Here is a 24,666-nt window from a genome sequence, read left to right on the forward strand (position 1 = left end):
CAGGTGGCTTGGCCCCATGGGAGGCAGCGGCCCGTCCCCCTGGAGTGAGCTGCTCTGTGGCCGCGAGCTTTGCACTCCTACCTCCTGAAAGCCACCTTTTGCCCTTATTTTTGTGCGTCCTCCGGGCTTTTCCCCAGAGTAACGCCCCTGCCCCCCAGCCCCAGAAACGTAGTCACTGGCAAAGCTCACAGCTTCATTTTCTTCTCAAGACGTAACAGGAATCGACGTATTGTCTCAAATTTGTACGTATTCGAGGCGCCCTCCTCCCCATAAACGGTATTAGTAGCGGCTTGAAGCGTAACTGCTGCTTGGCCCCCCAAAACGCATTTTTCCTCCCCATTCGGACCCACAGGAACTACCACGTGTTTTATTACTTGTTACTTGGGGTCAGCGAGGAAGAGCGTCAAGAATTTCAGCTCAAGCAGCCTGAAGATTATTTCTACCTCAACCAGGTAAACAGCCCCGAGCCCTGGCCACAAACGCTGCCTCTGTTCCCCACGGGCTGTTTACGCGCCACCGGGCGGTCAGAGGCTGTCTGCCTGGGCCTCGCTGGGCCTCCGAGCAGACTCCGAGGCGGCCCAGAGGGAGGCGGCATAAAGGGGCCCATTCATCCCCCGTGTCCCGAGCCCTGCCCCCTCGGTTCCAGCCAAAATCCTTCTTGCACGCCACCCTCACCGGCCCAGAAATACCCAGCGTGCCACTGACTGTTTTCCAGCATAACTTGAAGATCGAAGATGGAGAAGACCTGAAGCATGACTTTGAAAGACTCAAGCAGGCCATGGAGATGGTGGGCTTCCTCCCTGCCACCAAGAAGCAGTAAGTGGGCAGGCCGGCCGGCCCACCTTCTCCTGCGCGGACACCCCCCCCCCCCCCCCACCTTACCGGGCACTTCCTGAGAGCTGACTGATGGCCCAGCAGGAACTAAGGCACTAAGGAGGGCTGCCTGGCGATGATGAGCACAGGAGGAGAGGGGCTCGCTCGTCATTAGTCGTTGGGAGACACAAGACCACGGGGCTTTCTCCCAACAACGCAGATGTGCTTAACGCTTAAACGTGGTTAAGGTCCTGAATGTTCCCTGCTGTGTATTTTTACCACAATTAAAAATTTTTTTTGATTGTTTTTGGAAGCCACACGGGGGCCTTCTCCACACCTGCCCGATGGCCAGTACACCCAGCGGGAGCACTTGCACGCTTCTGGAAGGGCACACGTCAGGCCAGCCACTTTGGAAAAGGGTTTGCAGGCCCTACCAGAGCTGTGTGTGCACAACTAAATGCGCACGTGTACTCAAAGACACGCACACGACAGCCTCGTTATTAACAGCCAAAAAGATTGAACTCCCCCCCCCCCCGCCACACACACACACACACACACACACACACACACACAAATGCCCACCAGCAGGAGATTAAATAAATAAACAGCTATATGTGGTGCAGGGGTTGGCAAACTTTCCGTCAAGGGTCAGATAGTAAAATTTTCCATTTTGAGGGCCAGACGGTCCCTGTTACACGTTCTTCTCTGTGTTGTGTTTAGTTTCTTAACCATACTCTTAAAAACTTAACCATTCATAGCTCAGAGGCCGGACGATAACGGACCGTAGATTGCGGACCTCCGGACTCCACACACAGCAGTGGTCTTCTCCCGGGGCGCCGTGTCTGGAGACATTTTTGGTTATCGCACTGTGTAGGGGTGGGGGAGGAGGGACAATGCTGTACCAGCATCTTGTAGGCAGAGGCACCCCGCGGTGCAGGGGACAGCCCTCTGCAGCCAAGAATGATTTGGTCGCGCACATCAGCAGTGCCAAGGCTGAGATGCTAAGAATGTACAAGCCAGATCTATACGCGGTAACGTGCGTTGTCCCCCCCTTCCCCTCCCCCCCCCACGCACCACAGTGTTCCAGTGACAGGCCGGATACAAGTACATATCCGTTCACGGACGGAACGTCCGTTCCGTTCACGTCATGTCCGTGACATCCAGTTCACGGACAGCGTTCGCTACGAGGACAGCAGTTCCTCTGCAGGGCCTGGGGTGGGTTCCAGTGCCTGGAATGTTCTGTTTCTTGCTGTGAGTGCTAGTTACAGGGCTGCGTATATTTTGCGACAGTTCGTCAAGCTCTGCGCTTGAGAGTTGTTTGCTTTCTTTGCCTCTTCTTTATGCATGGTGACGTAGTTTTTGGAATTTTTTTTTTTCATGCATGTTAGGCCTCCATACAAAAAGTTTGTAACCAACCCCCCCCCCCACGGGGGGGAGGGGGGGGAGGTGTGCCATCTGCCTCCAAAGTCACGTACGTTCCACAAAGGGTCCCTGACCATGAGATTGGACGTGTTTTGTTTTTTTTAAACTTCGTATGTTCTGACCGGACCTGGCTGGTTTTACGAATTCAGCCCAATTGGCTGGAAGCTTCTGTCGTCTTATGACTCTGGAAACGTCCCCAACCCAGGCTCCTTTGCTCCCCCAGGATTTTTTCCGTCCTCTCTGCCATCCTGTACCTGGGCAATGTCACGTACAAGAAGAGAGCCACGGGCCGAGACGAAGGTCTGGAGGTCGGGCCCCCCGAGGTGCTGGACACGCTGTCACAGCTCCTGAAGGTACTGCTTGCTGGGCTCGGCCGCGGTGGCTGCGCTTCTGTGAGCCAGGGCTTGTCCGCCTGCTTCCTCCCTGCCATCTGTACAAAGCCTCTTCCTCGTTTCTGTTTTTCTCTCTCTCTCTTTAAGCAAAGTATAATTGCCCTCCAACATCGCGTTACTTTCAGGTTGCAACATAATGATCCGCTATTTGTATGTATTGCAAAATGATTACCACAATAAGTCTCGTTAACATCTGTCACCACACATCATTACAGTTTGGGGGGGTTTTCTGGTGTGTGTTTTTGTTTTTTTTTTAGATTCCACATACAAGTGAGATCATACGGTACTCATTTTGCTCTGTGTGATTTATTTCACTCAGCGTAATGCCCTCAAGGGCATCCCTTCTTTATTTTTAAAGGACTGCCTCCTGGGCATGGCTACCTCCCCCCTCAGCCCCTCTTGTGAAAGGCCCTTAAAGCCATACTTTGATCAGCAAGGTCGTTTTCTCATTGGACCTGCCAGTCCCTTACCCACCGGCACTCAACCCCCCCCCCCCCCCCCCCCGCCTCTAGCTGGTGGAGGGGGCTTGGTGGTCAGGAGGGAACAGGCCAGGAGCCCACGCCTTCCAGCGACATCTATAAATGCAGGTTGGCAGGCTGCACACGGGCCAGTGACACCTGGGCCCGTGTGACCATACTCCCAGGGCCATCGAGCCTGTGGGTGTAACGGTTCTGAAACCCAGCGAGCATAGCACACAGCACAGGGTGGGCGTAGGCACACTTTCAGTACAGCTGCTGGGGGTCCTTCTCTCACCTTCCTCGGTGACAGGAGGACCTGCCCAACAAGCCCTCTATCCCCCGTCCCTTTCTCTCCCTCCTGGACTTCGAAACAGGTGAAGCGAGAAATCCTGGTGGAGGTTCTGACCAAAAGAAAAACCGTGACGGCCAATGACAAACTCATCCTTCCCTACAGTCTCAGCGAGGTGAGCGCCACCCTGGGCTCTCACGGGGCACCAGGCCCCAAACCATGACTTAGGGTGGGGGCCTGGATAGTCTTTTTCCGATGTTTAAAGTGGCAGAGGAGGAGGCGCCTGGGTGGCTCCGTTGGTTGAGCATCTGCCTCTTGACTTCAGCTCAAGTTACGGTCCTGGGGTCTTGGGATCGAGCCCCGCATCAGCCTTCGCGCTGACAATGGAGCCTGCTTGAGATTCTCCCTCTCTCTCTCCCTCCCTCTGCCCCTCCCCCCTGCTTGCACACATGCTCTCCTTCTCTCTCTCTAAAATTTTTTTGAATGTTTTTATTTATTTTTGAAAGAGAGAGTGAGAGAGAGCATGACCACAGGAGGGGCAGAGAGAGAGGGAGACACACAATCTGAAGCACGTGTTTGTCTTGGTGTTCCCATGCTGGTTTTCACTAGCAGAGGATGGCCACCTGCAGCCCGCAGGCCAAATCCAGCCCACCGCCTGCTTTTGTAAATAAAGTTTCAGGGGCACACAGCCGCACCCATTTGTTTCGGTGCTGCTTTCCTACTGCACGGGCCATCACAACACAGAGACCGTCTGGCCCTCCTATCGGAAACTGCTGACCTTCTAGCCAGCATTTAAGATAGTTGACCCCCCCCCTCAGGCTAGAGCATGACTTTTACAACCATTACGTGGGTCCCTAAATCTTGATAAGGCACCTCTCTCTCTGGCCTTTGCCCCAGCCAAGATATCTTCCCGGCAATGTGTTTTTCTTGCATTTTTACATGTCAAGAGCGATGGGACCTGCCGCTTGGATGGCCGCAGGAAAGTACCTAGCCACTGGGGGGATTTTTAGTTGGTGGTGGAGGCCGCGTGGGCATCTTAAACAGGCACCGTGGACATTCTGAGCCCCCACGGGCAAAGGTACCCTGCGATGTTATGTGAAAGTTGCTACAGGACACCCGAGACCCCAGCGGCGCCGCTAGCCCTTAGGGGCTCAACGCCAAGGGCAAGGTGCCAGGCGTGGGCCTCGTGGCCCCATTTCCACAACCACCCAGGAAAGCCATGTGTTGTACATCTTGATTGCAGCCAGGTACATCTGTCGCAACTTAGATGTGAGTACATACAGAGAAGGAATTTCTTATTTCTCGTATGCAAATTAGACCTCAATAAACCTTTTTTTTTTTTTTTTTAATGTTTTACTTATTTTTAAGACAGAGAGAGACAGAGCATGACTGGGGATGGGGCAGAGAGAGAGGGAGACACAGAATCCGAAGCAGGCTCCAGGCTCCGAGCTGTCAGCACAGAGCCCGACGCGGGGCTCGAACTCACGAACTGTGAGATCATGACCTGAGCCGAAGTCCGACGCTCAACCGACGGAGCCACCCGGGTGCCCCTTTTTTTTTTTTAATTTAAAAGGCATTACTGTTTTTATGCACACGATGGCATCCCCATGATGCTCCCAGAACCGCAGGGGACCTGGCTTTAAGCCCAGCTCGGCCTCTTGGCTGGTTGTCCCCACGGGCAGGCCGGGCGCCCTCCCTGAGCCTGTGTTACATCCTTAGTCCCCAGGCTGCTGGAGAGACAGCCTTTGCTAAACCTTAGGCTTCCGGCTTCATAGTTCACGCCTCGCCTCGGGGAGTCCACGCTGACTGAGGTGTGTAAAGTGACAGGAGGCGTGTCTGAAGAGTTGGGCGTTTATTGCCACATCCTGGATTTTCCAGCTAGTGCAGACTTCCGCGTGGTGCGGCCCGGGGCCCACCTCATCAAGGTACGATACTCTCTGCTTCGTGCCCACAGGCCATCACTGCCCGCGACTCCATGGCCAAGTCCCTGTACAGCGCCCTGTTCGACTGGATCGTGCTGCGGATCAACCACGCCCTCCTCAACAAGAAAGACATGGAAGAATGTGTCTCGGTGAGAGCCCCCACCCCTGCCTGCTCCGCCAGGCAGGGCCGGGGAAGGCCGCGTGCTCAGTGTCGCACAGCCTCGGCAGATGGCCTGCGATGTCGGGAACCGAGGCGGCTCTGGGTGGTATCGGGTGAGAGGCGGGTTTCTCCGAGGGGCAGGTCCAAGGAACCCGATGGGGTGCAGTCCAGAGGGCCCAGTGCACCACGATCACACGGGGCCCCTTGTGCGCATGTTACGGATTCCGAGGCAGCGACAGCAGAGCGTCCGGCCGAGCACAGAGCCCTCGCAGCCAAACAGGGCGCTTCACGGGAGGATGCACCAGTAATAACCGTTTTCTCTGTCTTCCCAGTGCTTGTCCATCGGGGTCCTCGACATATTCGGATTTGAAGACTTCGAGAGGAACAGCTTTGAACAGTTCTGCATCAACTATGCCAACGAGCAGCTTCAGTATTATTTCAACCAGCACATTTTCAAACTGGAACAGGTAAGGAAAGGCCGTCTTGTTGCCTGTGCAGCCCAAGGCGGGGACAGAAGGAGCCAGAGCCGGGATCTCCCTCGGGGCCCAGTTTGTGGAGGAACCAGCCCTGGGATTTTTCTCTGCAAAAGAGAAAGTGTGGGAAAATCCTGCCCAGCCTTGGATGAGGCAGACCTTGGGGATATTTTTGTCTATGGGGCAATTTTGCACCATCCCTCGGCTCAGATGCGAAAATCCATTCAATGGGAGAGCAGTGCAGTGGCCCTGGAAGGATCTGCTTTGGTCAAGAATATTGTCAGTCTGGCTTACCTGTCTCTTCCCTACCAAACACTCAGCCGTCTTTACCCACGTAGTATCCTTTACACGGATGATTCTGGCAGGGGGGAGAAATGATGGGTTTACATAAATATCTAGCTGATTTTACTGTTACACTTTCTTTCTGGCTGTTGAGCACTCGAAATGTGACTGGTCCAAATTGAGGCGTGTGGCAAGAGTGAAACACTGCCAATTGCACACACGTAGTGTGGAAGAAAAAGATTATCAACACAAAACGCCTCATCAATATCTTTTACATTGCTTACACGTGGACAGGATCGTAGTTTGGATATATTGGGTCTAAATGAAGTGTATTATTAAAGTTAACTTCACCAGTTTCTTTTTACATTTTTTTTATTTTATTTTTTTTAATGTTTATTTATTTTTGAGAGAGAGAGACGGAGAGCAAGGAAGGGGCAGAGAGCGGGAGACACAGAATCCGAAGCAGGCCCTCCAGGCCCTGAGCTGTCAGCCCAGAGCCCAAAGCGGGGCTCAAACCCACAAACTGTGAGATCATGACCTGAGCTGAAGTCGGACACTTAACCGACTGAGCCACCCAGGCTCCCCTTACGTTTTTAACTGTGATTATAAGAAAATTTGAAGTTAACGTAGGTCACTCGCATTATTGGACATTGCAGTTCCACAGCAGAGGCCAGCAAATGGTAACTCACAGGTCGAATCCGGCCCCACGGCCAGTTGTTGTAAATAAACCTTTATTGGCACCTGGCCACACCCACTTGGCTACGTATCACCTGTGGCCTCTTTGACATTGTAACAGCAGAATCGTGACCGACCCTGTCTAGCTCATAAAGCTTAACATGTTACCACGGCCCTTTACAGAGAAAGTTCACTGACCCCCCTGGGACGTTTTAAGTGCAGTCTTAATCATCTTATGTGATGGATGTTTAAACACGTGCATTCTTGTTTTCTGTTACTAGTGCTTTTGCAATAACTAATAGATCTCCATTGCTGTCTTAACGTGTATTGTGTTATTTACATGTGTATGTGTAAATAGGTACACGCATACATAAGTGTGTGTATATACAACGTGTACTATGTAAACACGCACGTAGCCATGAGATAGTGACATTCTCAGCTAACCGCCGAACCCCGCAGGAGGAATACCAGAGCGAAGGGATCTCATGGCACAACATTGACTATACGGATAACGTCGGCTGCATCCATCTGATCAGCAAGAAACCCACCGGGCTCTTCTATCTGCTGGACGAAGAGAGCAAGTAAGTGTCCACGGCCCGGTGCCCGCACAGAGCTGGTTCCCGAGCCCCTGGAGCCTCACCCTGAGTCCACACCGTCCCCGAGAACTTCTGAGTTCGTCCGACTCACTTAACCACAAATCCTGACCTATCCATGCACGTAGCAATCATCACAGAAATGTTAACACGTGCAGTGGCCGAACTCTGAAACACACCCGCACCTGGGAGTTCTTAAGAAAGGGACCTGGGGCCCGAGTCTAGAAACTGGGCTCCGGGGTGATGCATCCTCACAAACGGCAGTGCGTGGTATCCGGGGCCCAGATGCTGGATTTACCGCTAAGCCTGGCACCCCCTCGTCCACGGGACACAGTGAATGCTGGAAACTTTGTTTGTAAAGTGCCTCTCGCTTGGTCACCTAGCTGGAGTCCCCAAAATTCACTCACCGAATTCGCTTCCTGCAGCTCCTGTAATGACCACAAAGCGCAGGCAGCTTGAAACAGCAGAAACATACTCTCTCCCAGTCCCGGAGGCCAGAAGTGCAAAATCAGCATCAGTGGGCCAAAATCAAGGTGGCGGCAGGGCTGTGCTCCTTCCAGACCTTCTAGGGGAGGATCCTTCCTCACCTCTCCCAGCTTCCGGGGGCCCCAGGCATTCCTTGGCTCGCGGCCGCATCACCCCGATCTCTGCCTCTGCGGTCACGGCACCCTCTCTTCTGTCTTTGTCTCGTCTCCTCGTCTTAGAAAGATTCCAGGGGCTCGGTGGAGCATCTGACTCTTGGTTTTGGGTTGTGAGTTTGAGCCCCGACTCTCTTACTCTGCACTCGACAGCGCAGGACCGGCTTGGGATTCTCTCTCCCTCTCTTTTCGCTCCTCCCCCACTTTTACTCTTTCTCTCCCAAAATAAATAAATAAACTATTTTTTTAATGTTTATTTTTGAGAGAGAGACAGATTGTAAGCAGATGAGGGGCAGAGAGCGAGAGGGACAGAGACACAGAACCCGAAGCAGGCTCCAGGCTCCAAGCTGTCAGCACAGAGCCCAACGCGGGCTTGAACTCACGAACCGTGAGATCGTGACCTGAGCCCAAGTCAGAGGCTTAACCGACTGAGCCACCCAGATGCCCCATAAATAAACTTTTAAATAAATAAATGTTCCAATCCACCACCCTAAAGACCTCATCTGAATTACTAATTATATTCATAAAGACCCTGTTTCTGAATAAAGTCACTTTCCCAGGCTCCAAGGGTCAGGATGCGGACACATCTTTCTGTCACCAACTTCTTATCAACCACTTGTCTGCTTCTGAAGCCCCTGCAGGGCTGGGTTGAATCAGGCTCACCTCCTGCCTCAGACCAAGTCCCCATCTGGGACAGGGGACAGACACCTCCATTCATAACTGGGGTCCAGGGAGAGAATGTTTGGATGAAAGAAAAGGCAGGGTGCTAGGAAGGGCTAAATCGTCACTCCCGGGAAACCCAGAGCTGGATCTGGATGTGAGGCAGGACTGGGCTGAGCAGGGTCCGATCTGTCTTTGTTTAAAATCTTGCTGTTTTTGTTCATCGTGGTTTTTTTTTTTTTGTTTTTTTTTTTTTTTGCATTGATTGGGATTTTCTAAAATAGCACAGGAAACCGGTATTTTTTTTTTTTTTTAATTTTTAATGTTTATTTCTGCGAGAGACAGAGTGTGAGCAGGGGAGGGGCAGAGAGAGAGGGAGAGGGAGACACAGAATCCCAAGCAGGCCCCAGGCTCCCAGCCGTCAGCGCAGAGCCCGACGCGGGGCTCGAACTCACGGACCACGAGATCATGACCTGAGCTGAAGTCGGACACTTAGCCGACTAAGCCACCCAGGCACCCCAAAACTGGTATTTTTGTTTTTTCACCTGGGTGAGCAGGTTCCTCACTCCATACCCTTTCACCGGCCCTGGAAACCGTGTGCTTCATAGCCGTAGACCCTCTCCCTCCGCCACCCCGCCCTCATTAAGTCGTGGAGTCCGGCATTGGGAGTCAGGCACGTTGTTCAGCCTGCGTTTGCGATGCGGCTGGGCAGCGGCAGGGTGGGCCAAAGCCAGCTGCAGCATTTCCTTCCTGGGGGGCAGAAATAGCCAGCTACAACACGTCCCTCATCCTGCCCTCCCTGCACCCTCCCTGCGGCACCCTCATCTCCCAGCCCCTCCCTATGACAGGGGAGCGCGGGCAAGACCCCCTCCACAACACAGCATCCAGGTACAGACAGATCTGAGACCAGAAGTCCCATCCTGGGATTATGCCTGGGAGCCGCCCGCGGTGAGGCCCGCGTCCCAGTCTTGCCTGCGCCGAGTGTTCCCGTGGGCCACCAGGGCCCTGGCCTCACCCACAGAGGGCCCGTGAGAGATGCAGAGCCGGCGATCGCCGCTATTCCTGCAACTAAAAGCTCCCAATCCTCCTCCCAGCTTTCCCCATGCCACGAGCCAGACGCTGCTGGCCAAGTTCAAACAGCAGCATGAAGACAACAGGTACTTCCTTGGCACCCCCGTCATGGAGCCGGCGTTCATCATTCAGCACTTTGCGGGGAAAGTGAAATACCAGATCAAGGTACGCGTCTGTCCGTTGCCGTGACCACTCCGGTCCTTCTCTGCCGGGGAGGCGGGACAGGGACAGGGGGATGCCCTGGAGGCCCCTTACCTCCTGGCGTCTGCTCGGTCCATCCCCTTGATCAGATTGTGCGGAGCGAGGGTCCAGGACCCTCAGACCCAGCCCCAAATCCCTGGCTCTTCCCATCAAAGGCCCTGGGGACAGGACCCGCCTGTGTGTTGTGGAGATGGGCCCCGCCCCACCAGGCCCCCAGGACCTTGGCGGTCACAGGCGAGTGACCACCCACCTCCTTCCCCCACCAGGACTTCCGGGAAAAGAACATGGACTACATGCGGCCGGACATCGTGGCCCTCCTGCGGGGCAGCGACAGCTCCTACGTGCGGGAGCTCATCGGCATGGACCCCGTGGCCGTGTTCCGCTGGGCTGTGCTCCGGGCCGCCATCCGGGCCATGGCCGTGCTCCGGGAGGCCGGGCGCCTGCGGGCCGAGAGGGCGGAGAAGGCCGCAGGTAGGAGGGGCCCACGTGTCGCCGGCGAGAGGGGGACCCTCAGTCTTTTGGCACGTTCACCGTGTCGTTGCTCCGGAGCTCTGATCGTCCCAAACAGAAATTCCGCACCAGGGTGTGTAATTCATTCCCACCATCCTCTCAAGGCAGGAAGTCACGTTCCTGTTCTTCTGTAGGGACGACCCAAGGCCCAGAACAGCTGAGTGGCCCCCCCAGGGAGCTCGGCCCCAGATCCCAGCCACGGGGTTCCATTTGACAGAGGGCCTTGATTAGAAGGAGGATCGAGAGGATCGAGCCTTTATGAGAAGTAGGAATAGGGGCCCCTGGGTGGCTCAGTCGGTTGAGCGTCCAACTTCGGCTCGGGCCACGATCTCGTGGTCTGTGAGTTCGAGCCCCGCGTCGGGCTCATTGCTGTCTATTCCCCTCCCTCCCTTCCCCTCTCTGGCTTGCACCCTCTCAAAAACAAGTAAAAAACATTTTTTTTAGAAAGGGACTAAATAGTGCTGTTTGAGGGGGGGGGAATCAAACACTTCATAGTTCCCTGCTCTGCCCAAATTTGAGGGACTACTTCTGTTTTGGGGTTTTTTTTTTAAGATTTTATTTTTAAGTAATCACCACACCCAGCGTGGGGCTCAAACTCAGAACCCCACGATCAAGAGTTGCACACCCGACTGACTGAGTCAGCCCGGCACCCGTGTTTTGGGGGGTTTTTTTGTTTGTTTGTTTTTTAATGAGTTAAGTCGGGATCAAAGCCTTTGTGAAAAAGACAAAGGCCTTCAAGTCCCCAGGCAACCCCCGCCTCCAACTCCCTCTGCTCTGTGTCCCCAGCAGGTCTGGGCAGCCCGGGCACCCACAGTCACCTGGGAGAGCAGCAGAGAGGACCCGGCACCCCGTCGGAAAAACTGTACCGGTGAGCGAGACCTTGATTTGTCCAAACCAAAGCTAGTATGTGGTGGCAGTCATTGTTTCAAACAATGCCAGAAACCCTACACCCTGAACCCAGGTTGGGGTTGACCTGGATAAGGAACTCAACAGCCACGTGAATCAAAAAGGACCCAGAAACAAATGGCATCTGGTTGCCGCTCTTCTGCACACAGAAAGACGGGCCTCCATGCATCAGCTGCTTTCGGGAGATGTTGCACGGCTCACTTTACAAAGGATTCTTTTCACGGCCGGTCATGGCCATTGGCGGGTGGGGCCGAGAAGCTGCTGGTTGCACCGAGCAACAGGCTTGATTGAAGAGCACATCCTGCCCTAGGCTGGCCGGGGTGTCCTGAAAGAGATATGCCGAGTTACTTCATGTGCCATCAGAAACACAGTATGCGTCATTGCACGCAAGACGATGAGGGTATTTTGTGGCCACGGGCCTCCCACATACCCCAGTTTGTACTGAATGTAGAAGTGAGCAGCGTGTACTCTCAGGAAGGTGGGGTTACAAAAAAAAAAAAATAGGCCATACTGGACAGACATCCAAGGCAATGACAAAGCCAGGGGAGGGACACTTCTGGTGTCTTGAGAGAGCCAGGCAGGCTGCACTGAGAAGGGACCAGTTGAGCCAGACGAGGCAGGCAGGGTGTGCTGGCAGGTGCGGGCGGCACATGCAAAGGCCCTGCGGCAGCCAAGTTCCCAACCTCTTTCTCAACACTCACAAATACCCAAGGAGCAGGCCAGTAAATATTGAAACTTGAAAAGATCGTTTTATGTTTGAGCCCTTCACAACAAAAACCTCTTCAAGAGATTCATAACAACGTACGCGTTGGAGGTGGAACTAGCTACCGAGGCAAGTGACCCTAAGTCATTTGTCTGAAAGCACAGCGTGTCCTTTTCCTGATTTTACGAGGTACATTTTTAAATCCGCTTTTTCACCCAAAAGGGGGCAAGAGAAAAACGAACACCTCTCTTTATTTGCTTGTGTGTTTTCCCCCCACCACAAAGACCGAACGTGGCCCCCGACCCACATCCGCTGAAGTGACGCCAGTCTCCCCAGGGCCTGGCCCCTAGGCTGCGGGTCCCCACTCCAGGAATGTGTTTAGTTTACACAGATTCGATATTAACGCTTTTGAGGACACATCATTGCTTTCTATGAAAGCAAGAAGTAAGGAGAAGCAAGGGCCTTCGAACCCGAGACCAGGAAGGCACACAGAGGAGCCGCCGTCCCCAGGCGCTCAGCGTGGCGTCCAGGGCCAGGAGTGGGAATCCGCAGGCTAGGGGGTGCCGGGGCCTGCTGGGGGCACTCGAGCCAGATTTAGCGGGGTCGGGAAGCAGGGAGGGGAGCGCGGGTTGAAGCCATAGGCCTTGTCCAGAGCTCTGGGCGCTGCGCTGACCGCTCAGGGGGTGGAGGTGAAATGTGACCCCTCTGTTGTCTTTGCTCTGTGCCTCCCTGGAGGGCGAGGGAGCAGAGGTAAGTGTGGCTGTCCAGGCCCTAGGCATGGTGCATGGAACACAGACAGGGGACTGCCGATCGGGGTCTTTCCAGGCCAACTGCCCAGAGCTTAAACATGTATTTGAAATAACTGGAATGAGGAATTTTTAGAAAGAAACAAAACAAAACCAGAACCTCCCGACTCCTCCCGCAGTCACCGGCACCTCGTTCCCAGAAACCCCATGAGGACGTTTGTCATCTAGACATCCTTCATGAATCCTCACTTTCAGAGCATCTGATTCTCATCTCTGATTCATTCTTGTTCTCACGCGTTGGTGCCGAAGTGTGGGCCCGGAACGTACACTCCGCCCTGAACCCCCAGGAATTGAACAAAAGGAAGTGAATGAGATTGACTTCTTTGGGGCAAAGATCTCCTTCAACTAGGGTTTCCCACCCTCACCACTGGGCCGGGCCACTCTCTGTGGTGGGACCGTCCCTTGTACTGGAGGGGGTCGAGCAGCATCCTGGCCAGATGCCAGGAGCACCCCCCCCCCCCCGCCCCAAGTCATGACAACCATAAATGTCTCCATAAATGTCAACCATTTATGTCTCCAAAACATAAATGCCTTGCCCGGAGGGTAGCATCTCAAGCCGCTGGTGGAGAACCACCGTGCGAATCCTGGTCCGCTCCTCCTGAGGCCTTTCTCAAAGCCGACACGGAGGTTGACGTGTGGCCACAGAATCATCAAGAAAATCCGAGGGGCTACCTCCCACTGGCACCCTCTGGTCCTTTCTTTTCAGTAGCCCCTGATGCCTTGTCACAGATTCCAGAAGCCTGTTCTACGTGAGGCCTTTTTCAGTGATCTGAGCCGCCAGGTTGCAAAACCCATTCTGCCTGGAGCGACCCTGGCCCTCCCAGAGAAGGGGGAGCCGCTCTTGGCCGAACCCCGCCCCCCCTCCCCAGTGCAGGATGGAGAGACAGTGGGGCACACGCTCGCCAGCTGCATGTTTCGGCTCCAGTGGCCTGGGGAGGGTCCCGACCGTGCTGGGGACCCCAAGGTGGCGGGCCTGCTGCTCTAACTCGGTCTTCTCCCTGTCACTGCGCCCCTCCCCCTCCCCACTCTCAGCGATTTGCATGACCAAATCATCAAGACCATCAAAGGATTGCCCTGGCAGGGTGAGGACCCCCGTAGGCTTCTCCAGTCCCTCAGTCGGCTCCAGAAACCCCGCACCTTCATCCTGTGAGTCCCCCCCCCCCAAGGCTGCGGCGCCTCCCTCCCTGTCCCCCTGACCCCGCAACAAGTACAACGGCCGCCCCCCCTCGCTCCCAGGACCCCCGGCCTGCGGGCTGCCCGTAATGCTGAGTCGGCCGCTGCCAATGTGACGTCTCGTGGCTCCGTGCATACACCAGCCTTTGCTCAATGGCGCTCGTAACACGCCTGCCCCAGCGTCTGCCCTGTGCCCCTAGCCCTTGCCAGCTCCCGGCGCAGCCTTGCAGGAACGCCCCTCCCACAAAGCATCTCTTGTTCTGCCCCCAGGCGTGCAGAGAGCAGGCCTCGTCTTTCCCCACCTCTTGCCACCGTGCGCTTGTAAAAAAGCTGTCAAAAGTGGAGCCTCCGTGGCCCTGCTCTGTGTGGACAGCAGTGCAACGTGGTAGGAAGGGCCCAGAAGCCACACAAACTAGGTTTGGACGCGGTCTCGCTCTGGCTAACCCGCCATGTGGCCTGAGTGCTCTGAGCTCTCGGCCTCTGTGTCCAAAGCAAGGGTCGCGACTCTCAGAGCACCTGGCGGGCGGCCGCCTCGGTTGGTGGGACGCCCGTGGCCGCTCCGGGCCCGAGCCGGCGGAGAGCAGAGCTTGTGCCCGCAAGGGCACCGGTTTTCAAATTCGTTTTCATTCCTGGGGATCGAGGTCGCACCTGACGCACAGCGGAGCTCACAGCCAAGCGTCTTGCTGATCTGTGGGGCACCCTCTCCTCGGCTGCTTTCCAAAGCGAGCCGCCCCGCAAGTTATAAAAAACTTTTCTTTCGCCTGCAAGGTTTCCGTAAAGTGTCTGAGAATGAGGGGCCTACCGTACCCCTCCCCTTGCCCCCAAAGATTGGCTTTTGTTTTTTTCCTTCCCACCATTGTGAGCCTGAAAAGCGCTCCTACCCAAACCCCGCTGCAGTTCTTTGCAGGGCAGACACCCCCCGCTCCGCTTGCCAGGGGGTCCCAAAGAGGCTCTGTGGGCCTACTTGGCATTTCCCAATGTGTAGCGAATAAAGCCAGGACGCCCGGCCGGCGTCAGAACCGCGCAGGGTCCCTCAAAGCTCCGTTTGGGGCATTTTTTGAGATCTGTAGCTGGCCCCGTACAGATACACGTTCTGCCCTACCGATCACCAGCGGCCCCTCTTGCCCCCCGGACATCCGAGTGGCCCCAGGCTAGGTGCCCCTGCTGCTTCGGGGGCCGCCGCTGGCCCGGTAAAGTTCACGTCCAGCTACAGAAGCACCCCACACGTGCGCAGGGAGGGCCCGCCGGGGCTTCGGTGAGGGGTGGGGGGGGGGGGGGCGCCTCGTTGCACTTGTGCCTCCCGACTGTGCTTTCTCTGCTCTCACTCTGCTCCCTCTAACCCGCAAGGCGTGGCTTGCTGAACTAACCCAAACCTATGGACACCGTGTTCCCTCTGTTCACAAAACCATTTTTAATATTTTGACAGGAAAAGTAAAGGTATCAAACAAAAGCAGCTCATTCCAAAGGTAAACGTTCGCGACACCGTCCGAGGCCACCTCCTTGCTTTTGCCTGTCTTGAGAGCGCCTGGCTCAACTTGCCTTCCGGAAAATGGGAGGAAGATGGGAGGGGGAGAGGGGGAGGAGGCACTTTTAACTTCTCCAGCTCTGTAGTCCCTTCCTCTTCCCCCCATCACCCCCTGCCCCCCGCTCCCCTCCAAAAATAAGTGCTCGCGTGGAAATGATTTGGAGCTGCCTTTGGGCTTCCCGGAAGCAGGGCGCATGATGGGGATAGGCTATTTGCAGAAGCGTGTGGAGGGGAGAAGCAGGCTGGGGCGGGGGAACTGAGCGAGGAGGTGGGCTCGGCCTCATCCCACAGGAGCCTAGGGGCGTGAACAGCACCACAGAGCTTTTCCTGCCCAGAGGCAATGGGACCCTTCTGTCCTACCCCCACTTTGGGGGTCTTCAGCTACCAGCCACCTCCGGAGGGCGGGACAGGGTGCAGCACCTTCCTGGCCTGTCTGGGAGAGGATGCCCTTCAGCCAGGGAAGCCCCACCAGGAAGGGGGCAACCGTGCGTTGCCAGCAGCCAAGACCCCAGTAGCCGGCCTTGGCCAGAGTGCGCCCAGCCTCTGTCTAGTCGCCACACACGGTGTGCGGACGGATCAGGAAGTCTGCAAAAGTGAGAAAAACCCCTCAGTGCATCCAGCGGATGGGACGGTGCTGTTCCTCTTGTCAGCTGCTACGAAGTGTTGGCATACATGCTGGGGGGACCAGACCAGCCGGATAAGCTCCTGCGGAAGTGCAGGAGACTTGGCGGTCCTGGAGCTCGACAGGAGGGAGGTGGCACGCTGGAGCCCTTGGCTTCCGGGCACTCGGGCTGCCAAAGAGGCTGTAATCAGTCCTTCCAGAGCCGGCACCATGTGCAGGGTAAAGCCCAGGTTCGGCCCCAGGGCGGTCCCCGCCTCCCGCCAGGCCCACCATCCCCTACCCTCCAGCAGCCCTGCCCCGAGACTGATCCCAAGAACTGCCCCCCCTCCCCCGGAACACAGTCCTGGCTCTGGGGCATCTACAATGCCTCCCAGTGCCCACTGGGACCCCAGGAGGGCAGGCCAGACCCCCATGTGTCTGTCCTAGAACCTGCTGGACTCCAAGTCGCTGAAGCTCATCATCAGCATGACGCTGCACGATCGCACCACCAAGTCCCTGCTGCACCTACACAAGAAAAAGAAACCGCCGAGCATCAGCGCCCAGTTCCAGGTGGGCAGCCGAGAGAGGCCAGAGGTGACGCTACACTCAACCCGATGCGCCCGTGACTTGGCCACGACAGACCCAACAAATTATTACCCTAGGGCTTCGTGGCCTCAGCATTGTTTGACATTTGGGGCTGGATCATTCTCCACGGTGGGGGTCATCCCGTGCATTCTGGGATGCACAGTAGCATCTTCCAGTTGTGGCAGCCAAAAATGTTCCCAGTCATGGCCATGTGCTCTGGAGGTGAGGCAGAATCACCCCTGTTTTGAACCATCGAGTTAAAATAATGGATTAACATGTTATGATGTTACGTCATGTTTCCCTTTTCTCCTTGGCTGCCAGGAAGCTCAGAGGCATATATTTTTTTTTTTAAGGGGGTTCAATGGCTGCCACTAACCCTCACCATTAGCTTTTTTGTCCCTTTCCTCTTTTTCATTCTGAGTCTTTTGTGCCCACCTTGGCCTTTTTGGCAAATTACCTCACCTGGAAGCTCCTGAAAATCCTTTTTGTTAATAGCAGGCCAAAGACCAAAGTCACTGTATCTGTGTTTCTTTCTGAAGCTGTCTAGCATTTTAAATGCCCAGAAGTTTGGTCCCACTCCCCCTAACACTCCTGCTGAGACAAAGAGCTAGGAGACCCTGGGAAGATGACAGCTGTCAGCTCTGGGGACCCTACCGCTCTCTTGGGGCTCCCAGAGGTAGTTCAGCCTCTAGTCAGAATGTCCACCTACAACCACCCGTGTCCTGCATCACTACTGATGCCAGCAAGTGACCTGGGTCCCCTCCCACTGAGCAGTGTGCCTCTTGGGGGTGGGGGTGGGGGGTCCCAGCTCAAGACCTTCTCCCTCTTTCCCCAGACATCCCTTAACAAGCTCCTGGAGACACTGGGGAAGGCGGAGCCCTTCTTTATCCGCTGCATCCGCTCTAATGCCGAGAAGGTGAGTAGCTCCAGTGTCTTGGGGAAGTGAAGGCCAAGGTCTGGTGGCTCAGCGGGGGGTATTCCTGTGTTGCCGTGGCCTCTTGGGGGCCGTGAAAAGCCTCAAGGAACCAAGTGTTCAGCCAGGTTCCAGGAACGGTAAATAGCCTGCTGAGGGCAGCCAGGTGGCCAACCAACAGCAGCGACATCGTCTGGAACATGGAGGGGCCCCAGAGGTTTGCTCAAGAAGGGACAGGTCAAGCGTGTCAGTACATCCCCGGATCAGCCAGTGCAGAAAATGTAGCAGAAGGGAGAGGGTGAGATCACACGGCAGGAGCATAGAGGCTGCTGTTCATTTGATCTGAAAGCTTCTGGAAAGACTCAGTGGAGCACCACGGGGGGCCCTAGTAGTGGGCTCAGCCCTCACTGCCAGGCTTCCTTTGCCCCAGGGGTCCGCTGGCCGTTCTGCCCCCTTGGGAGCGTGGCTGGGGGCTGTTCAGGATCTGGACCTACCCCCTTTGTCTCTACTCTTCCCATTTCCCTGGCTCTCCCCTGCTCCTGGGACCGTCCTCTTCTGGGCCTTTACCTGGCTGCTCCCCGCCCTCCTCCTCCTGCCTGTTCCCTCCTCAGGACCTGGCCCAGGGCCCCCTCTCCCGTTGGACACTTCCCAGGGGGGCCCAGGCAGTGTCTGCCCCATTCACATATGCGCCTGGCTCCCACCTCCAGACCTTATTCCCCTCTTAGCCAAATCCTTAGTGTTTACCCCAGGGCCTGGCACAGAGTACGAGCTCAACACAGGTTTTGATTGGAGTCCTTAAGAAATAACTCTTCGCAGCAAATTATCCTAAATTGAGCAGTGAGAAATGGCATCTGTCTCCCAGACACCAGGGAATAGAGCAGCTCAGATGCCAGATTTTCCAGAAGAGATGAATACCTTAAGCACCAGTGCTGAGCAGCCCCAGCTCTTTATTCCAAAAAGAATGTCTGGAACAAGGAAAGATGGGTCCTCCAGGTGCCCGCGGCTGCCGTGCTGGGGACATTCTGACCAGCCGGGGGCGGGGGGGGGGGGGGGGCCCGTGTGGGCTCCCGGACCATGCTCATGTCCAGAATCCTACAGGATCTCGTGCCTACAGATCCCCATCCCCGGCTGCCGACGCTTGATTGTCCCGCAGCTGGCACCTGTCCTGATGGCTCATATCCCGTTTCAGAAAGAGCTGTGTTTCGACGACGAGCTGGTGCTACAGCAGCTACGCTACACGGGCATGCTGGAGACAGTGCGGATCCGGAGGTCAGGCTACAGTGCCAAGTACACGTTCCAGGTAAGCCACACACTCATGGCCGTCGTGACAGGGCAGAGGGCTGGCCACCTCCCTCTTTGAGAGAGAGCGCTTCTCTGGAACACGAGCCCAGGGGGTTACTCTGTGCCAGGGCTTCTCCGCTCCGGCCCTGTTGGCATTTATAACAGTCATTTCAGAGGTCGGGGTGGGGAGAGGGAGCAAGTTTTCTTGGAAGAGGTGGCTGGGCCCAGGCCAAGCCTGGAAGGATACAGAGTTGTAAAGCCAAGCCGGGAAGAGGGAATTACAGGAGCAGATCCCTGCACAGCTCTGCCCTCTGTTGAGCATCTTCGGCGACAGACGCTTTTATACCCATCTCTTTTATTCTGCCAAACCAACAGCAGGCGGTCCTGGCTTCTGTTTTGCCAATGCGGAAACTGAGCCCCGGGAGGTGATGACTTCATAGATGGCTCCCTGGGCTTTTTAGAAACACAAAAGGATCAGAGGTGCCTGGGTGGCTCAGTCGGTTAGACATCCGACTTCAGCTCTGCTCATGATCTCATGGTTCATGAGTTCAAGCCCCCCATCAGCTTGTGTGCTCACAGTATGGAGCCTACTTGGGATTCTCTCTCCTCCTCTCTCTCTGCCCCTTCCCTGCTCTCTCTCAAAAAAAAAAAAAAAGAAAACAAAACAAAAGAAACACAAAAGGATCAGAGGTGCCTGGGTGGCTCAGTCGGTTAGACATCCAACTTCAGCTCTGGTCACGATCTCATGGTTTGAGTTCGAGCCCCACATCAGGCTCCACGCTAATGGTGCAGAGCCTGCTTGGGATTCTCTCCCTCTCTGCTCTCTGCCACTTCGCCACGTGTGTTTATGCATGTGCACACACTCTCTGTCTCTCTCTCTCTCTCTCAAGATAAATGAAGAAAGAACAAGAAGGAAAAAAACCCACAAAGGATCATTAGTAACCTCAAGTTGGCAAAGACCAAATTCCTAGAGCAGTTTCTCATCTGCCGTACCGTTGACACTGAGGGCCACCAGGTCATTCGCTGCAGGGGCTGCCCTGTGCATTATGGGATGTTGAGCAGCATGCCTGGGTCTCCACCCACTCGATGTCAGTAACACCCACCGCTCCCAAGTTGGGAGAACCCTGGATGTCTCCCGACATCGCCACACGTCCCCGGTGATAAGCTGGCCTAGGTTGAGAACCCCTGGCTCGTGCCCTGAACTGGCACCACCTGTATGAGCACTGACGTGAGCCCCGGGCCTGAAGCCAGTGGCACCTGGTCCCCAATCCAGCTGTCCCCACATGGCCTCGGGGACATGGCTTCATCATGGCCTGCCTCCTTTTTCTCATCCGCAGAATGGAAATAGCATCTCTCTGACCCTGTGTAAATAGAAAAAGCAAAATCCCAGAAACGGGAGGAAATGCTAGTGTATTTCACTCATGCTTGGTTCCTAAAAATTTGACCTAATTGTTTACTTAAAAGCTCTGTATCTCCAGCTATGACTCAGCCCTCCAACGAGCCATAGACCGTGAGCCCCCCCAAAGGCAGCCCTGTCTCCTGGCCACGCCCCCCAACTATGCCAGCCCCCAGTAGGCCCTGGAGAGCCACTCAGGAAGTGGCTGAAAGACCCTGGTGCTCTGTGTGTGTGGCAGTCTTTCCTAAGCTTTAGGCTGCTGCAGAGAGTCCGAGATTTTAGCTTGGTCAGTGCCATTCAGGTCAAACCAGGTCCCGGCTTCGGAAATTTGGGATTCGCTGGAGCATCCTATCCTTGCTGGTGGCGGGAGCGCTCAGCAGAGATTCTCTTTTCTTGGCCACAATCCCCCAGGATTTCACAGAGCAGTTCCAGGTGCTGCTGCCCAAGAACGCCCAGCCCTGCAGGGAGGTCATCTCTGCCCTGCTGGAAAAGATGGACATAGACAAGAGGAGCTACCAGATCGGGAAGACCAAGGTCAGGACTCCGGCCCCTCGGGGGGCTTCCAGCGTCCACAGGGTCCTCCCACGGCCTGAAAGGCAAGGGACTCTGCTGCGGAAGTGTCTTTTTTTGGGGCCCAGCGCATGTTTCTTCCCAGAAGGCAAAGGGTGCCTCTAAGGGGCGGGGCCCAGGCATCACTCCTGTTTTCCTGCTTCCTCACACATAGCCTAGGGTTACTGCAGGGGACTCAGGGGCCAGTTGCTAACTCTTAATGTCTGGCAGAAGGTCTCATTCCCTTGTGCTCCTTCCAGACGCCGTCTCCCACCTCTAGGTACATGCTGGTTGCTTCTTAATGTTGTGGCACCAGCCACTGTCCCCGTCCAACAGCGGTAAGGTCAGCTCCCGTTAGGGCTTCATCTGATGTGAAAAGTCCCCGCACAGTTCCCCAGCAAGGCAATCCTAGAGTTACCACGTGACCCAGCAATTCAGTCCGCACGTATGGACCCAAAAGACCTGGAAAGAAAGCGTCCCAACAAATCCTCATACACGCGTGTTCACAGGGGCACGAGTCACAATAGCCAGAAGGTAGAAAGAAGCCATCCGTTCATCAGCTGATGAACGGATTCAAAACACGCGGGCCACCCATACAATGCAATGTGGTACGGCTCCGATCCAGGTTATGATATGGATGAGCCTTGACAACGTTGTGAGCGAGAGAAGAAGCCAGACACAAAAGCCTGTAGCGTGTGATCCCACGTATATGAAACATCCAGAACGGGCAAATCCAGAGAAAGCAGATTAGTGGTGGCCAGGGGCTGGGGGGAGAGGGCCAGGGGGATGACCGCTAATGGGTATGGGCCTCTCCTGGGGGTGGTGGAAATGTTCTGGAGCCAGACAGTAACGATGTTTGCACCATTGTCACGAAGGTACCAAATGCCATTGAACTGTTTGCGCTGAAATGGTTAGTTTCACGTTACGTGAATTCTCTCACCGTATTAAAAAGCTCCCCGTGGTCGGGTCGGTCAGCACGCCAGCTTGGTCTCACGCCCTTCCGGGGTGGGCTGTGCAGAGACCTCCCGGGCACGGGGATTCTGGGGGCTGTGCTGACCCCTCCTGTGCCCACCCACCCCCGCCCCCGCCCGCCAGGTTTTCCTGAAGGAGACCGAGCGGCAAGCCCTGCAGGAGACGCTGCACCGGGAGGTCGTGCGGAAGATCCTGCTCCTCCAGAGCTGGTTCCGGATGGTGCTGGAACGCCGCCACTTCCTGCAGATGAGGCAGGCGGCCGTCGCCATCCAGGTACCGGGCGGCCCCCTGCAGGGCTGGGGGTGGGGGCAGCCGGGAGTCCCACGTGCCGGGTCCCTGAATGCCCGCTCCGCCCCCAGGCCTGCTGGCGGTCCTACCGTGTCCGCCGGACGCTGGAGAGGACGCAGGCCGCTGTGTACCTCCAGGCTGCGTGGAGGGGCTACCGGCAACGGGTGGCCTACCGGCACCAGAGACAGAGTATCGTCCGCCTGCAGAGCCTCTGCCGGGGTCACCTGCAGCGCAAGAGGTGAGCAGAGCCAGGCCCCCCTTCGCCCCCCAGCTCCCCTCAGCCCCGAACGTTCCACCCGCCCGAGAGCTGCCTGAGATGGCTTCTGGCCATCAGAGCCATCAGGACGTGATTCTAGGCGCAGGGAAGCCGGGAGGGGCTGGCAGGAGTCTAGCCGTCTGGGCACGCGCGGCCCCAGAGAGAGAGATGCTCCAGGGCTGGTGGGCAGCACCTGTAGATGAAGACAGAGGTCACTGTTGGCCAGGCTGGCTCTCCACTGGAGACCACCCCCCCCCCTTCACTGCACCTGCCCTCCCTGGGCCCCTTAATGAAACACTTGTCTTCAGAGGTGGAGGGTTAGGTTGTTAGGACCAGCCCATAGCCGGTTCCCCTTGCCCCATTCTTATTCGTGAATCTCAGGCGTCCACCCAGCCAGGGACCCCAAAGGAACTCAGGGATTTCTTAACAGATCCTTCCCACGGTGGGGAGACCCAGGGCAGAGGTGGCCATGACAATAAGGGGCCACCTCCTGTATCCCCCTTTCGTAGCTGAAGAGTTTCCACATTTCCAGAAGACTCTCCGAGGGCCAGGGTTACCCCATTTAACAGAGGCAGAGCCTGGCCCCTAGCCCACGGGTGGCACGGGGGCCCCTGATGCCCTGCGTGGGTTCTGGAGGTGGCATGCATGTTTGTTCCTGAAATTTCCCCCTTAACGCCTCACACCAGCTTCAGGCAGATGGTCGCAGAGAAGCAGAAGGCTGAAGAGAAGGAGAGGGAGGCCCAGCAAGCCCTGAGGGAAGAAACAGCGGAGGGAGGGCCAGGCCAGGTGGCCGAGCAGGAGCAGGTGCCCAGGCAGGGCCCGGAACCATCGGAGGACAGGGAGCCTTCGGCAGTGGAGCCCGAGGTGTGGCCAAGCGATGAGCCCCTGGCAGAGAGCTCCCCACCGGAGGAGGTCCCCAGCCTGGAGAAACCTCCCGCACCCCAGAAGAACACGGCTGAAAGTCACGAGAAGGTGCCCAGCAGCCGAGAGAAGCGCGAGTCACGGCGGCAGAGAGGGCTGGAGCACGTGAAGCTCCAGAACAAACACATCCAGTCCTGCAAGGAAGAGATTGCTCTCAGAGAGCCTTCTGGAAGGGCCATCCTCGAGCAAGAAGAGAGCCTCCCAGAAGACAGAAAGGAGAGCAGAGAAGATGAAACCCTTTCAGACTTGGGGACGGAGGCAGAGAACGCTTTTAAGCAGCAGCCGGAGGAGCCACCGTGCCAGCTGCCCGGAGAAACCCCAAAGGTGCCCCAGGGTGGGGACCCAACGCCTGGCCACGTGGAACGGCCAACCAGCCTAGCCTTGGACAGTGGGGTCAGCGAGCCCACCCCCAGCACCACCCCTGAGACTCCCAAGGACAAGAGCAAGCTCGGTGGTGACCTGAGGGCACAGGACAGGCCCGAGAGCCCCGGAGGCTCCACCCAGATCCAGCGGTACCGGGACCCGGACTCTGAGCGGCTGGCCAGCGCCGTGGAGCTCTGGCGGGGCAAGAAGCTGATGGCCGCCAGTTCCAGCACCATGCTGAGCCAGTCCCTGGACCTCAGCGAGCGGTACCGGGCTATGGAGGCCACTCTCACACCCACAGAGTAAGCCCCGGGCCCTCCTTTGTCTGAATACCCGGGGTGCCAGGCTGGGTTGGGCGGGCAGGGTGGAGGGACACACAGATTCCTGGCAGCAGGACCAGGGCAGTGCCGCACGTCCCAAAAACATGTGAGTGGCTCTGAGTGTGGGAGCCCTGAGGACGGAGGGGAGAAGGGGCAGAGGAAGGTGGAGGGGAGGCATCTGGCAGGAGCCGCTGAGCCTGGGGCCAGCTGGGACCCTGAGGCCCCCGCCACAGCGAGCTGTGTTCACACAGAAATCCCCTGGCTTCGTGGGAAGCAGCGTCTCGGGGCAACACCCCACTCCCCGGCCTGCCTGGGTTTCTGTTTCCTCGGCAGAGATTAGGGGTGATCGCACTCACCCAGGAATTGAAGAGGGGCCCAACTCTTGACCCTTAGTTAGCTGCATACTGATGACTCCCGAGTCGCCAGCCCGACCTCCCAGAGACCTGCTTGGCCAGAGGGCGAAAGGGCTGGAGGAGGATGTGGGCTGTTAGGTCGGGCTTTCTGGGCCTCGCACACTGACACCTGTGTCGGGCTCCTTGTCTGGGCTGG

At 56.4% G+C, this 24,666-nt stretch overlaps 1 protein-coding gene across 6 annotated transcripts in view; it reads left to right on the forward strand.

The window, feature by feature from the left end:
• MYO9B (myosin IXB) overlaps window positions 1–24,666 on the forward strand; it is a 90,625-nt gene that overhangs the window by 53,664 nt on the left and 12,295 nt on the right. For 3 of the 6 annotated variants that reach the window (XM_078443213.2, XM_081792003.1, XM_081792000.1), the window contains exons 5-23: window positions 353–452; window positions 716–816; window positions 2,459–2,588; window positions 3,460–3,549; window positions 5,329–5,445; window positions 5,789–5,923; window positions 7,346–7,467; window positions 9,872–10,013; window positions 10,316–10,520; window positions 11,346–11,427; window positions 14,007–14,120; window positions 15,574–15,613; window positions 16,721–16,843; window positions 17,694–17,774; window positions 18,961–19,071; window positions 20,860–20,982; window positions 22,093–22,242; window positions 22,329–22,495; window positions 23,200–24,099. In XM_078443213.2, coding sequence (XP_078299339.1) covers window positions 353–452; window positions 716–816; window positions 2,459–2,588; window positions 3,460–3,549; window positions 5,329–5,445; window positions 5,789–5,923; window positions 7,346–7,467; window positions 9,872–10,013; window positions 10,316–10,520; window positions 11,346–11,427; window positions 14,007–14,120; window positions 15,574–15,613; window positions 16,721–16,843; window positions 17,694–17,774; window positions 18,961–19,071; window positions 20,860–20,982; window positions 22,093–22,242; window positions 22,329–22,495; window positions 23,200–24,099 — 3,033 coding nt within the window. The remainder of the gene's footprint in view (window positions 1–352; window positions 453–715; window positions 817–2,458; window positions 2,589–3,459; window positions 3,550–5,328; window positions 5,446–5,788; window positions 5,924–7,345; window positions 7,468–9,871; window positions 10,014–10,315; window positions 10,521–11,345; window positions 11,428–14,006; window positions 14,121–15,573; window positions 15,614–16,720; window positions 16,844–17,693; window positions 17,775–18,960; window positions 19,072–20,859; window positions 20,983–22,092; window positions 22,243–22,328; window positions 22,496–23,199; window positions 24,100–24,666) is intronic. The other 3 variants (XM_078443215.2, XM_081792007.1, XM_081792008.1) reach the window with 3 other exon arrangements.

The sequence above is a fragment of the Panthera onca genome, chromosome A2 (genome assembly GCF_046562875.1).
Source record: "Panthera onca isolate mPanOnc1 chromosome A2, mPanOnc1 haplotype 2, whole genome shotgun sequence".
In the NCBI taxonomy this organism is placed as follows: domain Eukaryota; kingdom Metazoa; phylum Chordata; class Mammalia; order Carnivora; family Felidae; genus Panthera; species Panthera onca.